We start from the raw sequence: 14,389 nt of genomic DNA on the forward strand, positions 1-14,389 counted from the left end.
TATTTTAAATATCTTATCCAATTTGTTAAATTGTAACATAAAAAAACAATGATGTTACAATTTTTCTACAACAATAATACTTTTTATATACTAATTTAAATTTAATAAACATATTTCTAATGGTAACTTTTATTAATTTATTCTATTTTTATTCAATATTTGGCAAGATTATATAAATCAATGGACGATTTATTTAATTTTAACTTCAGCATAATACTGCTTGTGAATTGAAATGTAAAAATTCTGTCAAAACATAACTGTTTTTCTATAGGAAAAATACATTGGTTTATATATTTAACTAAATAATTTACAGGGAATTGTGATATAGTTGACAGTGAATTATATTAATAAGCATATACATCATTTACATAATAGTTACTTGTTTTTCTAGACCATTAGGAACTTTTGGGCAATGACACAGATCTAGAGATAAGGACAGTGAGAGAGATAGCTTGAGAACAGCTGACGGACATGACAGAACATGTGTGCTGACCAGCCAGCTCCAGCCTGTAGTTGACACTCTTGACATTCACTTGACCTCTTCTATCAACTACTTTTATAATGGTAAGATTGTCCTATTAGTTTTATAATATTATTCTATTTAAATAATATAACTGCATTATAGTTTTATATTTTTATATATTTTTTTACCTACAAAAAATTGGGTTGTAATTTAAAATTAGCATAAATTTGTAGGGTACAACATACTACCTTTATCTATGCATTACTTTTAAATCAATTTTATTGTAATTTTGTTCTCCTTTTTCATCCCTCAAAACTAGAATACAATGTAACTAAATAGTACATAATTTATTTATCATGAAAACAGATGATCAGTATTATGTCAAAGACTTCTATGTCATCATTTATCCATACCAAAGAAATAGAGCAGATTTAGTTGGATCAATAATAATTATTACCAAATAATCGCTTTGAAATTAGTTAAGGTAAGAAAACAGGTACCAGTTTTTGGTGATTTTCAACCGAACTGCAATTTTGAAAATTCATCACATAACATTCATAAATTTGTGATCCAATTAAGACCAGGTTTGGATGAAAAGCACCAAAAGTATTTTTTGTTCTATCAACAGATATAAAAACTGGAAGTTATTTATATTTACTTTATTTTTCTAAACACAGAAATAAACTACATAAATTTTAAAGTAACTCCCGTTATTTATGGAAGTGATTTGTGGGAAGGAGAGGACACATCCTTCTGCCCTCCCATTATATTATATTTAATAATTAATTAATTATATTCACGCAATAGGCAATGCTTTGTTTACATTTCATTATCACATCTCATATAAATATCAAATTCAGTGTTTTATTCAAAACTGAGTTAGTTACGATTTAAAAAAATGTCTTGTTAACAGTAACTTTTACTACATAATCTTTGGTGTGTTGGCATATTAAAAACGATTAAATTGTTTTTATAACAGTTTACAATGTATAAATATTGTGTTAATACTTTTAAATAATAGTTGTGATGCAGATAGGCACTGAAGAGGTTGTATTTAAAAAGAGCAAATAAAACTTACACTAAAATTGTATTTGTACTATTGATTATTAAAAGTTACTACGGATATCTGCTACTACTCAATTGATAATTAATTCTTTATCATACTTTGTTGGATGATGTTCAAAAAATACTTGAATAATTATTATATACTTCCTAAATTTTATTTGAGATGTTTTAATACTATTGTAATATACATTCTTATTATAATAATATTTTAATAATAATAAGTTTAGTAAGATATTTGGGAAACACTGATCATTAACTTAACTTCCATCATAACAGCATAAGCTTAGCATATTTAACCCAACTATCTAATTAGCTTTTAGGTTACTATATATTATTGTTAGATTTTTATAATGCATGATTTTTATAATACGTTCATTGTGTAAAATATTGATAATTTGTAGGTTATACAAATAATTTTTATTTTAGACCTGGTATGAACCGTAAAACTTAGATTTAAGTTACGACACTGACTATGAACACAAATTTTACAAAAAACATGTAAACAAAAAACAATAACAATTATTTAAAACATAATCGCTGATATTAAAATTTAAATAATAAGCAATAGAATGAAATTACTCTGCTTTCTACAAATTACTAGGTGATTTAAAGGGGTATTTTTCTAGTGACAGGTTTGGGCTTAATACACTGCATGCTTCATGCTCCACAGTTGGTGAAACCACTGGTCCTTCCAAAACAAATGAGACCATTTTTCTAGCAGTGCGGTGCATGATTAATTGCAAACCCTAGAGCATGTAATATGTATCATGTTTGGGAGCCATTGCATCGAGAGCACTAAGTTGTGTACTGTGTCTGAATCATCATGCACCAAGTCAAAAAGAGAGGAAAACTGATTTTCGCTAATCAAGAGTACTCCTTGAATTTTACTTCATTATCCATCAGATGCCTATTAATAATAATACTAAAAGCATGCACCTGACTCCTATATTGAAACAATTCACTACATCACTTTTGAACAGTTGAGCTTATTATTCATCCATATCCTATTCTTCAACCAACTACATAATAGCAAGACACTTTTGTCTCAATTGTACAGTGGAGTGCTACTGTGCGAATCGCCTCATCATGCGATACAATAGTCGATTTGCACTTTTGTGCAGAATTTTATTTTAACTGCGCAACTTCTGATCACACTGCATACTTTAGTTTAATCACGTGGCACACAGTGTTATTACTGAATGTGGAGGAAAACAGATCTTTATATTAATTAATTAATAGTTACTGTCCCCCACGCTTGCTCATTTTTAGAAAGTTCATAAAATATTTTTACTTTCATATTTAAATTACAACTTTACAAATATTATATGATTATTCTAATTTAATTGGGTTTTCAAGCAATTTCATTGATTTCTTCTTATTTTAACAAATAAGGACATACAAATTCTGATCAAGTTAGTTATAGCACCATTATATTTTGAAATAAAATTATTTTTAAAACATAACTAAAAACGTTATTCATTAATTCAGAATGCATTTGCAAGAGACCATTACTGCACAATAATAGTCCATCCAAGAGGCTAGATGTACAAATTCGTTTTTCCTTACATGGAGCGAGTCACATAGATTCTGGCAAAAATCTCCTGTCTGTGTTATGTTCAGAAATAAAAAATAATATAAATATTGTATTGCTTCTAAATCAAATATTAGTAAGCATATTTTGCAGTCTTGAGGTGTTTCATTTCTATCTAGTTTATATTATTATCACCCTGACAGTAATATTTATGGGAATATAATATATAGAATTTCAATTTCAATAATTTTAATTTTAATTTTTTAATGTTTATACAAAAGAACCTGCTAAAAATATTATAGATTTTATAAACTTATAAATATTTATATAAAACGTTGTCAAGATTGGAATACTTTTTTAGGGTGTTTCTAATTTACTAATAAAAAACCCCAAAATTTGTTATATATTATGTTCTAGAACGACACGGAACTCCTTAACCTGATCAAATCAATTGATGACATCACCAAGTGCCCGATATGCCTGCTGCGCGCCCAGCCACCCATGACAGCATGTGTCAACGGGCACGCGATATGCACTAAGTGCCGAGACATCCTGGTCACAGAGTGCCCGCTATGTATGCAGGAGTTCCTGACAACTCGTCCACACGTGTTAGAGCAGTTGCTAGAAGTTCTGCCAGGGATGTGCAAGTTTGCCAGCAGAGGTTGCACGGCCATATCTCGGTTCAGTCGCCATGAACAGTTCTGCAAGTACCGGGAGATGCGTTGCACGCTGGGACAGAACAACCTCTGCGACTGGAAGGGCACCGTCAAGGACTGGCTCATCCACGGAGATGACAAACATTTCTTCCTTAATCTCCAAATAAAAGACCAGACACTAGAAATCCCACACTCTCTCTCTGACTTGTCCTGGAACTCGAAAAATTTCCGTTTCACTTTTGAAAGCAATGTTTTTGTACTCCACACGAAGAGGTGCTCTGGAGAACTCATCCAGTACATCAGACACATACCTCTGCAGAAACCGACCTACACCTATCACTTCATCTTGAGCTTCAGAAAGAACGAAGAGATAATATACAAATTTCCAATAAGGGCTGCCAGCCAGGATGACAGAGAGATCCAAGACAATAGCCTGTATAGTCTATGGGTGCCTGTCGCAAACCTGCAACAACTCACTAACGAGTTTGGGACTGTTATCATGAACATTCAGTGTGCAAAAACCAGTATTCCCTCAGCAAAATAGAGGCTACTTCTCTTCACATTCTTGTTGTTGTTGTTTAGTTTTTAATGACTTTAGCTATTTCTAGCTTGTGTTAGTGACTGTTTATTACTTAAAGTAAAATTTTAATATTTTCTAACTTTTTAATGCTTTTTTTTATAATTAGCATGCTTGGATTTGATACAGTTTATTATCAGAATTTGATTACTTGTAATGGTTCCTTAAAGGAGACAGCTAGTGTTTGTACCATTTAGTATCTGCAAGAGCTGATTTTTAAAACATTTAACTTATGCCATTTTATGGTAAAATTTTAATTTATAATGTGATAAATACATTTAAAAATTTTGTCAAATACATATTTTTTATAGAACGTTCTAAAATTTATATAAATTTCTTTTAATTCCATAGTCTTATTCAGTGGTGTAACTAGTACTTGGCTTTGTTTGGAGATGAACCTGATTGAAGATGGGTATGGAATTTAAATAGGTCTAATTTAACTCAAAACATTAAACTTCTGTGTTTTAAACAAGTTTAATTGCTATTATACAGTATTTTTTTAAATATCATACGCCTTTGGGGAGGGTTATATCCCCAAAATTCCAACCCTATTAGTTACATCACTGATTATATTTATCCTCACCACATGTTGCCCCTAGGACACATTGTAATTGACCAGAGAGTCAGGCCCAGCATCAAGGAGGCTTTGTACAAGAATATAGCATAAAACATACTATAAGGCCAAATTCCAGAGAAGTGCATGTAGTGCATATATTTCTTAAGTGCTTTTTTCTTTTTCTTTCTTTTTTTCATTCACAATATTATGCAGTAAACAATATAGTATAAAGAATACTTTATGAACAACTGGGTGGAGACATACTCGTAAAACTGCACTTACAACATATAAGTAATGAATGCATTAACGCTTAAGTATAAATTAGACTAATATTGTTGTAACACATGAGGAAAAATTTAATTCCACAGTTAATTTAAATTTAAATAATTAATAATAAAGTACTATAAAAATGATAGTGTACTAAAAGAAAAAAATCAATACACAAGAAATTTCCAGTGTTTTGGAAAACATTGTTCTGACAAATTATTATAAATTACAACAGTATTTCTATGTAAAGAAATAAATTTCAAATAAAATAAAAGGACCAATATGGCCTTTTATACTATTTTATGTAAAAAAAGTTTTATTTATCAAATTTAAAAAATTCCAAAATTTACGACTAAAAATCATATTCTAAAAGTGCATTGTTTGTATGAGGCTCGTTTTAAGCTGCCAGTACAGTTGGGTATTAAGATTTAAAATGAAATATATAGTATAGCAAGGTAATGATATAGTGAGTTAAGATTATTTATTGATTAGTATAAACAAAATCTTAAAATATCAGAATAAGTATGGTAGTAGTGTAATACAACATACCTGTGCCCTGTTGTACTGTAGGAGCAGTGATGTCGGTGACTAGAACAGTGATGCTGACAACAGCAGCTACATCACGCAACAGCGTCCGAGCAACACTCACCTCACCAGTCGCTCGGTTCACTGTGAAGAACTCCTGCAATCAAATTCAATTTTCTGAAAAATTTAGTGACGGTACAATGTCTTTGTCTAATTCAGCTCAGATATGTTATTTTTTTATACAAAAAGAGTTTACAAATTTCAGTTTACCTTGAATGTGACATCACTCTTCACCTCCTTGCCGTTCTTGTCAGTGGCTGTGATAGGATCGGTTGCTGCGAAGTTAAGAGCTTCTGAAGAGTTGACATCCAAGTCCCTGGCCAGTAATCGGTGGATGACAGTTCCTACCGGAGCATCCTCAGCAACCTGCAACCACCAACACATGCTACATCCACAATATTTCCCACAAATTCCTTATATGAATATACTTTTGTATTGAATACAATGAATTATTGTTATTTCACTTCACCTTCAAAATTATGTCAATTTGAAAAAATTACATAGAAGTACTGCTTAGAAATAAATTATAGGTTGTTTTATTACTTTTTGTTTCTTTGAAAAAAATACATCAAATGACAGGATTATGATTTCTAATCTAATTCATTACAATATACATGGTAAAATTATGTATGTATCAGGTATAAGTTACAATAATAGCATAAGAAGATTATCTTAGGCTTATGCGGCCGGTGTCATACTAACATCAATATTATGTATTGTGGTTCATAGCGTGTCAAAACATTGTTTACACAATTATTTTCTTGAAATATTTCGGCCTCACTATGAAGATCCATCTTCAGACAACAGATGTTAAACTACCAATAAATCTGCTGACCAAAGATACTTCGCCCTCTCCACAGCAAGGCTGAAATATTCCAAGAAGATAATGGTGGAAGCAGTGTTTAGAAGAGTGCAAACCAGAAGTTATTGATGTTACTTACAAAAGATTTTATTTGAACATTTTTGTAATACTAAATTATAATATACTATAAGATGTGTCTTAAAGAGATCGCGTTTATATTCCAGCTAACTTAGATCTATAAGTAGTGAACTACATGAAACATGCCTATACATGACTAAAATGAAATGGCATGCTCGGCTTTTCTTTTATAATCCACAAAAAAAAAAAAAAACATAGAACACTTTTTTAAGCTGTGACTATTGTGACTAAACCCATTCTGAACCACCGAAAGCTACATTTCATCCACAGGACACTCTTCCACAAAATTGGAACATTTCACTAAAATCATTTTAAGGCTTCAATTTTCTCATTTGTATTGACATCCAATCACAATAGACTGAAGTGATGGTCATCAGAGACCTTTCCAGCCAGCTCAAACACTATCATTCTTCTCCAATGTATATTTGCATGGATATAATCAGAAGAGCCTGAATCTGACCAAGTGACAGTTTTCCAAAACCACTCTGATCTACACAAGCCGCACCACCAGAGCGTTAAACTAGTATTTCTTTTAGTAACCTTTAGTGTATCTTGGTGGGATCTTTAAAATTACCCAAGAGTAAAGTATATTTTTATCAAACTTTTTATTCTATTTTGTAACCCATGTCTGAAACAGAATGTTAAAAAACAACAAACTGAAACCAATACTGCTCTATGAAATTAGTTTATGTGTGGACTATACAGCTGCTGAATATTCATAAAAACATGTTTAATCTATTGTTATGTTAGAGACCTCAGCCACCTACCTCGGCCCTTTGTGTTGGAGGATCAAAGAATGGAATCTTGTCATTGCTGTTGTGTACAGTGACTTGTACAGTTGTGGTACCGGTGAGTGCTGGGGTTCCTGGACAAATTATTGTGTTCAGACTACATAACACTGGACCATTACTATAACTATCTTATGAGACAATGTAGCTGAGTTTATATTTATGTCATCAATGTTATCATGTACATACAGCATCATACTCTACACATTTATTTTTTACCAGCTTTTCAGCTATTTAGATAATCGTAGACAATATAAATGTTATACAGTTTATATAGATTCCACGTATATTTAATTAAAAATGGGCAGGAGTTATATTTCTGAAAAGAGGGTAGGATCTGGACAAAATAATGTGTTTTCTATGGCACAAAGTCCAACAAAATCAAAGTTAGCATAATAGTATGATATCGGACTTGCTACATTCTAGAAATCACTGTTCTTTATTTGGGTAAGGTGTTTGCAAACAAAATGAAACAAGTGCAATGCTGTATTGATGCCAACGGAGGCCATTTTAAACACCTTTTATAAACAATGTAATTATGTATTAAGGTAGGGTTTAACAATGTAATTAAGGTATTAGATTAATTTTTTCTTCAAAATGCTTAGTGATTTCTTTATATATATTTTCATAAATGCATAGTCACAATTGCAGTGCACAGCGCCTTTCTGAATGCACTGTATATACTATATTGTAAATTTCTATTTACTAGCAAAGTTTTATGTTGTCATTTATTATTAAAATACCACCTCAGACATACAAAATTTAATTAGGATAAATACTATTTTACCTTTTAAAATTAAAAAAATTAACAACAAGTTTTTAAATTAGTTGTTTACTTTTATTCTATGGAAATCAACTCTATCTAGAAAACGATAATGGCGATAATATATTAACATTAACTGTGGCAGATGGTACACGAGCTATGGTGTTAACTTTTAGTACAATATATATTTTTAATATAATAAAGTCAGAAGTAAAATACAAATTTTTTTACTTTTCTAAAAATTTCTTTACTTTTATTCTTTTAAATTTCACCTTTTTCCTGACAATGCCTGGAAGAAATTAATACTTCTAAACATCCTCTGTATTTGGAAACTCAACTTTTATTATAAAGAAGAAATAAATTATTAATGTGTTAAATAAAATAGAGAAAGTACAGTATGTTTTCACTAACCTCCGTCCACTGCTATGACATGAATACTGTACAAGTTGCGTAAATCATAGTCTAGTTTACTGGCTACCCTCAGCTCTCCAGTCTGGTTGTCGATGGCAAAGTCCTCGAAGGCTCCCTTCTCTATCCGATAGATGAGCTCTGCGTTGATTCCCATGTCTGCGTCTGTTGCTGACACCTTCGTCACACTTGTTCCTGTCATGCAACACCAACTGGTCATACTACTACACACTCAGTAGTTAATTAGATATTTACTAAAAGAACTATTTCAACTTTTCCATATATTACAAAGCAAGAAAGGAGTGTACACTTAGTAGGTACAAGTAAAATTTTAAAACACCAACTAACAAAATAAATATAACTAGACGACATTCCTCCTTATCATATGGGATAGATATTTTTGTTATTTTTTTTTTATAAAAGCCTAAAAAGACAAAGTATATTTAGAAGAGAAGCTGGTCTTCTTTATAATCTTATTTGGCCCATCCTCATGGGCTTGTCTAATTTTGCCCTTATGTGCAATTATCTCATCATAATAAGGGAAGAATCAGTACAGTAGGATTTCAACAGTATTAATGAATAGAGCTATGGTCACATACAGGATTTGAGACTGCCCTATCTCTAATTTAGATCCAAATTCCAGTCCTTCAGATTGTGTGGTCATCAGCTCTACCTATTGATCTTTTTACAAATATCACAAAGTATACTTCAAAACGTAAATCTCAGATCAACTAACCGACTGGAGTGTCCTCCATGACAACTGCAGAGTAACTATCTTCAGGGAAAACAGGAGCATTGTTGTTGACATCCAACACCGTAATGTTGACAGAACAGTTGCTGTGGAACATTCCATCACTGGCCTGCAAAATTGAGATTGTACAGTATGGTCCATAATATATCTTTTGTTGTACATAGTTGGGAAAAGAAAATATTCTATTTTTCCCTCTGATTTATCATAACTTTCGGCCTAGCTGTACTTGATTTGACTGTTACTGACTTACCTCTATCATTAAATTAACATAGTCGGCACTGACTTCAGACATGTCCAAGCCTTTAGGATCTGCCACTGTGATCTCTCCTGAATGTTTATCTATCGCAAAGAGTTGGTGATCATTGCCTCCCACGATGGCGTACATTATCTGTGACGTCTTGTCAGCATCTCGAGCCTGCAAAATAACATTGTTTGTGATTACATGCGATCATGTTAAATTTACAAGATTCATTTTGACATAAATTAAGTGTTTCTCCAATATTCAGTACAATATATATATATATATATATATATATATATATGATATTTTATATTTATATATAAAATATCAATGGATTCAATAATACGATTATCTTAGAATTCAAGAAATTCAGCATGCTCCTTAAATGGTCTCAGATGAGTAAAAAGTAAACTACTCACTGGTATTCTACATATTAAACAACTTTCACTCTTAATGTACAACACAATCTGTCATCAGAAATAGGACCTTATCAGCTACCACTATCAGTACCATGGTATACTAAATATCATTTTATCAGTTATCTCAACAATTATGATCCATTTTAAATTGTCATGTTTGTAAATATTCAGCCACATAAAAGTTGACTGGAATACAATATCTACACTTGATATGCCATTCTGTTTACCCAGTAAGAGTATATACATAAAAATATTAAAACAATTTTCACAAAACCATGAATTTCCCTCCTGTTTTACTTATAATGATAATGTAAAAAGGTACTTTTCAAAGAAAACATTTAAGTATACAAAGAAAAAGTTTGCAAACATAACTTTATAAAGGCAGTTTGTAAATTTGTGTATATTATGCTTTACTAAGATAATAACACGCTTGTTCAGATACAAATCATACATACAAACAACGGAATAAATGCTATATCAAATACAATCTTTTTGCTTTTCCTGCACCAAGGCACTTCTTAATTAAAACCAATTTATGTTCTGTTTCTTCACGTTTGAATCATCTAACTCACATTACAAATACAAACAACAAAAGGAGGGATAATATTGGATTGCCCAGAAATAAGTTAGTTGTATCAGAAATGGCTAAATTAGGTAAAATAAGATGACTCCTAGAGCTGGGGCCATACAGTGTCAAGTAGTTCTTCTACCAATATCACATCTGAAATTTAATAAGGGATCAGTATTGTGCGTACAGTGTCACTTCTTTTCATATCATTCTTCGATTATTTCCATTTTTATCACTGGCAATTTAAAAATATGGACATAAATAACTGACCTGGACCTGTAGAGGAGGTTCAAACTTGGTGGCTCCTTCGTCGATAACAGCTCTGTACGTGTCACTGGTAAACATCGGTGGATTGTCGTTACTGTCCAGTAACGAGATCTTGAGTGGTACCACAGAACTCTGGCCCAAACCCTCGTTGTCTGTTGCCTGCACAACTCGTGTTGGTTAAATTACTGAATTTGCTTCTCTGATTAAAACAAAATCTTGAAATGTACTTAAAAGTTTATAAGAAGCTTATATTTATATTTTTAAATCAAATTAGTTATACAAACATGTAAGCACAAAAGTTAAAACTGTCTTGAGAGGGCACTAATGTTGGCCAATGTTAATAGATAGAAACACAAAATAGTATTATCAAGAGTGATTTTTTTTATTACGTAGTAATGAAAAGGAGTAAAAAAGACTGCATTGGGTATGTAGAAGGACCTATTCTATTTGCGAGAAAAATTAAATAATATAATGTTAACACATATCGCAAAATACTTATTTAAGTTAACGTAAAACTAAATACATGGCCAATGGTTGCCACAAAACTGTAATAAATGAGATCTATCATGATTAGGAAGCGAAATAATACTGTTCAAGCTTGTTATGTTAAAGCTTCTATTAGGTGCACATAGTCTTCGGTCTCTAGTGGCCAGAGACAGAAAAACAAACTCAATGGAAATGAATATACAAAAAGAAAGCACGAGATCTGCTGATGAAACTTTAAACTCAATTCAATTTTCACGTTATTTAAACTGCAACTTATTTAGTGAATAATATTCAATGAGCCACGTATTACAATTCTGCCTGTTTATAAGGAGTTATATGCATTACAAATTTAAATTTTGCCAGTTCTAGAGTTACAAACAGACTGTGATAGATGTTTTATTATACAGTGGCAGTATGAGACTGCTTAGCTACACAAAATATAGACTAGCAGTGAAGGTGTTAATACGACTAATAAAAATGAAGTATGTCAAACAATGATACTCCAAACAAAATAAGAACATTTAATTAGAATTCAATACACATAAATAAAACAAACTTCTCAATTTATTTCAATATTTACTGAGGGTGTTTTTTTCAGAAAATAACATTTTTTTAATATCTATAAAACTCTACATAAGTTACCACTTTTATAATATTACACACAAAATACATTTAAGGCTTCCTTACATAAGGAAATTGTTTTCAATACCACAACACCGCTTTTAGTTAACTAATTATTCCTTTATCTTTAAAGTAGTAAGAATAGATAAATACAAGTATTCCAAAATGTTTCCTAGGTTTTAAAGTTTTAAGTTTTAAGGTTTCAAACATTAAATATTAACAGATACATTAACCTTAAACCAAATTATATTAACATTACTATAATTCAGTTGAGCATCCAACAAACATCTCTCATGACTTTGATTATAGTAAATACCTTAAATGATAAGAAGTACAGCTGACGAGTTTCAAAGTCCAAGCAGTGAGGAGCTCCTGGCTGATCACACTCTGCTACTTTTATTGTCCCAGTCTTCTTCTCTACTTCAAACCTAGAACAATTAATTATAAATGCTTACTTATGTTCTTTGACTCTTGGAGAACTTAAAGATTAAACCTAATAATCTTAATACTTTAATTAAATGTTTTTTACTAAACATGTAATTAAACTTTTTCTGTATCTCATCAGATGCTTGAGTTTAAATCAATACTAGCTTTGTATCAAACCTTCCCACCACAGCTATGTTATGTGAAGTTTAGGACAGTCCTTAATCTTTAAATTTCTTAGCATCAGCGAAAATCTATCACGTGTTCAGAAGCATCAACTCAAAAACTACCCACACATACATGAATTCTAGTACTTTTTACCACTTTGCCAGGATTTAAAAATGATCTCTACTAAATAACCAGTCAATATCAGATCCAGTCGGATGTCTATCACCTATATCAACATTGTAACCCATTTGCTGTGTTTCAATTCACTTCCATATCAAGAACCCTTTTACTAGGGAGTTCTCATTCCAATATATCTTTACAGAGCCATGCCCACCTTCTAAACCTTGCTGCACTAATACTTTTATTAAAGAATCAAAATTAAACATAGAATTGAGACTGCAATTAATACTTTATGCATTCCATTAGGATCTTAAAAGTGATGTACAATTTGACTTATAGTTCCTTACTTTCTTGATTTGTAATAGTTACCACTGATACAAACAATACCATTTTATACTGATAAACAAACTTTTCTTAAGTGAGCCATTAAAAAAATTAATTATAAAAAAACTGCATCAATTCACATACTTGTCAGCACCATCACCGATTAGCTGATAGACGATGCCGTCCTGACCGAATGAACCACTGTCACGATCGTTAGCGGTGAAGGTAGCCACGACAGTGCCGGGGGAAGCTGTCTCACTAACAGTGGCTGTGAGTGCCTCCTGCTCAAACTGTGGAGCGTTATCGTTGCTGTCCGTAATCTCAACTGTAACTGTCGTCGTTGATGATAGCTTCTGTTCTGTCTCAGTCTCTTCCGCTATCACCTGCACAACACACATTCGCTATTTACCTTACATTACATGTTGAAGATCAAACAGTATGACACTATCGGTAAACAAATGTACACTTTAAGACATATGTTATTTAATTAGGTGACGTTGAGTTGCCGTAATTTCAATCCAATGATGGTAATGATTAAGGAAGAACAACAATCCTTTTCTTATTGTTAAATATTATAATAAAATTAGGTAACAGCATTTTGGTACAATTTCAAAACTGTTGGAGTTCTATTCATCTACTCCCATCTCTAGGAATGGGATAATGTAGAATGAAATAGTTATTACAATATAAATAAAGTCTTTGTAAAGAAACTTGGTGTACTAACATTGCTGTCCATGTATACTTTATCCATTTTAGTGTTTGTTAGAAGCAATTTAGATAGATTTAAGGAATTAGCTGCAGTTCACAATCATGACACAAGAAACATGTATAGGCTGCTAATAGCAAGTGTATCTTTAGTTTAACTCAGAAAAGTTTCCAATACCAAGGGATTAATTGTATAATGTACTACCTAATTTCATTCAAACTATGCCAGTCAATTTGTTCAAGAAACACATAAAATAAATTTTGATAAAGAACTGTATCTATAATGTAGAAGAATTTTTAGATATAGACGACTTATTAAATTAAGCATGATGAAGTTTAGCAACATTTTATTTGATTTTTCTTTTACCATTTTTACACTTTTTTATTGGTGTTTTTGGCATAAAAGGTTGTCTATTGTCTAACGGTGATATAAGTTCATTAATGTAAATTATAAGTTTGTTATTAAAAAATATTATTGTATCTGTTTTTAACTTTTTATTTATTTGTAAATGTGTTTAAGCAGTACTTTTAATTGTTTGAATTTTAAACGTTAGTGTTGAATGTTTTTCGTCAAAATTAGTGTTGAAGGTCTTTTGTCTTACTGTTGGTACTTAATTGTTTTTTTCCTGTTTTTGTGTATTTATATTTGATAACTTGTGTATTTTAGTTGATCACTTTTTAAATTTAACTTTAGAAT

The 14,389-nt window shown here is 31.2% G+C and overlaps 2 protein-coding genes across 2 annotated transcripts in view; one reads left to right on the forward strand and one right to left on the reverse strand.

Annotated features, from left to right (window-relative positions):
• The window catches only part of LOC124359789 (cadherin-87A), a 97,685-nt gene that overhangs the window by 18,478 nt on the left and 64,818 nt on the right, over positions 1-14,389 (reverse strand). Inside the window, exons 11-19 of the mRNA XM_046812819.1 lie at positions 13,132-13,370; positions 12,269-12,380; positions 10,849-11,004; positions 9,601-9,765; positions 9,336-9,459; positions 8,603-8,794; positions 7,408-7,505; positions 5,911-6,066; positions 5,665-5,797 (exon numbers count right to left, since the gene is read on the reverse strand). Coding sequence (XP_046668775.1) covers positions 5,665-5,797; positions 5,911-6,066; positions 7,408-7,505; positions 8,603-8,794; positions 9,336-9,459; positions 9,601-9,765; positions 10,849-11,004; positions 12,269-12,380; positions 13,132-13,370 — 1,375 coding nt within the window. The remainder of the gene's footprint in view (positions 1-5,664; positions 5,798-5,910; positions 6,067-7,407; positions 7,506-8,602; positions 8,795-9,335; positions 9,460-9,600; positions 9,766-10,848; positions 11,005-12,268; positions 12,381-13,131; positions 13,371-14,389) is intronic.
• Positions 450-4,615, forward strand: LOC124359790 (E3 ubiquitin-protein ligase DIS1-like). The gene is made up of 2 exons (XM_046812820.1): positions 450-564; positions 3,477-4,615. The coding sequence occupies exons 1-2, from the start codon at positions 562-564 to the stop codon at positions 4,257-4,259; spliced, it is 786 nt and encodes a 261-aa protein (XP_046668776.1). The 5' UTR covers positions 450-561; the 3' UTR covers positions 4,260-4,615.

The sequence above is a fragment of the Homalodisca vitripennis genome, chromosome 4 (assembly GCF_021130785.1).
Source record: "Homalodisca vitripennis isolate AUS2020 chromosome 4, UT_GWSS_2.1, whole genome shotgun sequence".
In the NCBI taxonomy this organism is placed as follows: Eukaryota; Metazoa; Arthropoda; class Insecta; order Hemiptera; family Cicadellidae; genus Homalodisca; species Homalodisca vitripennis.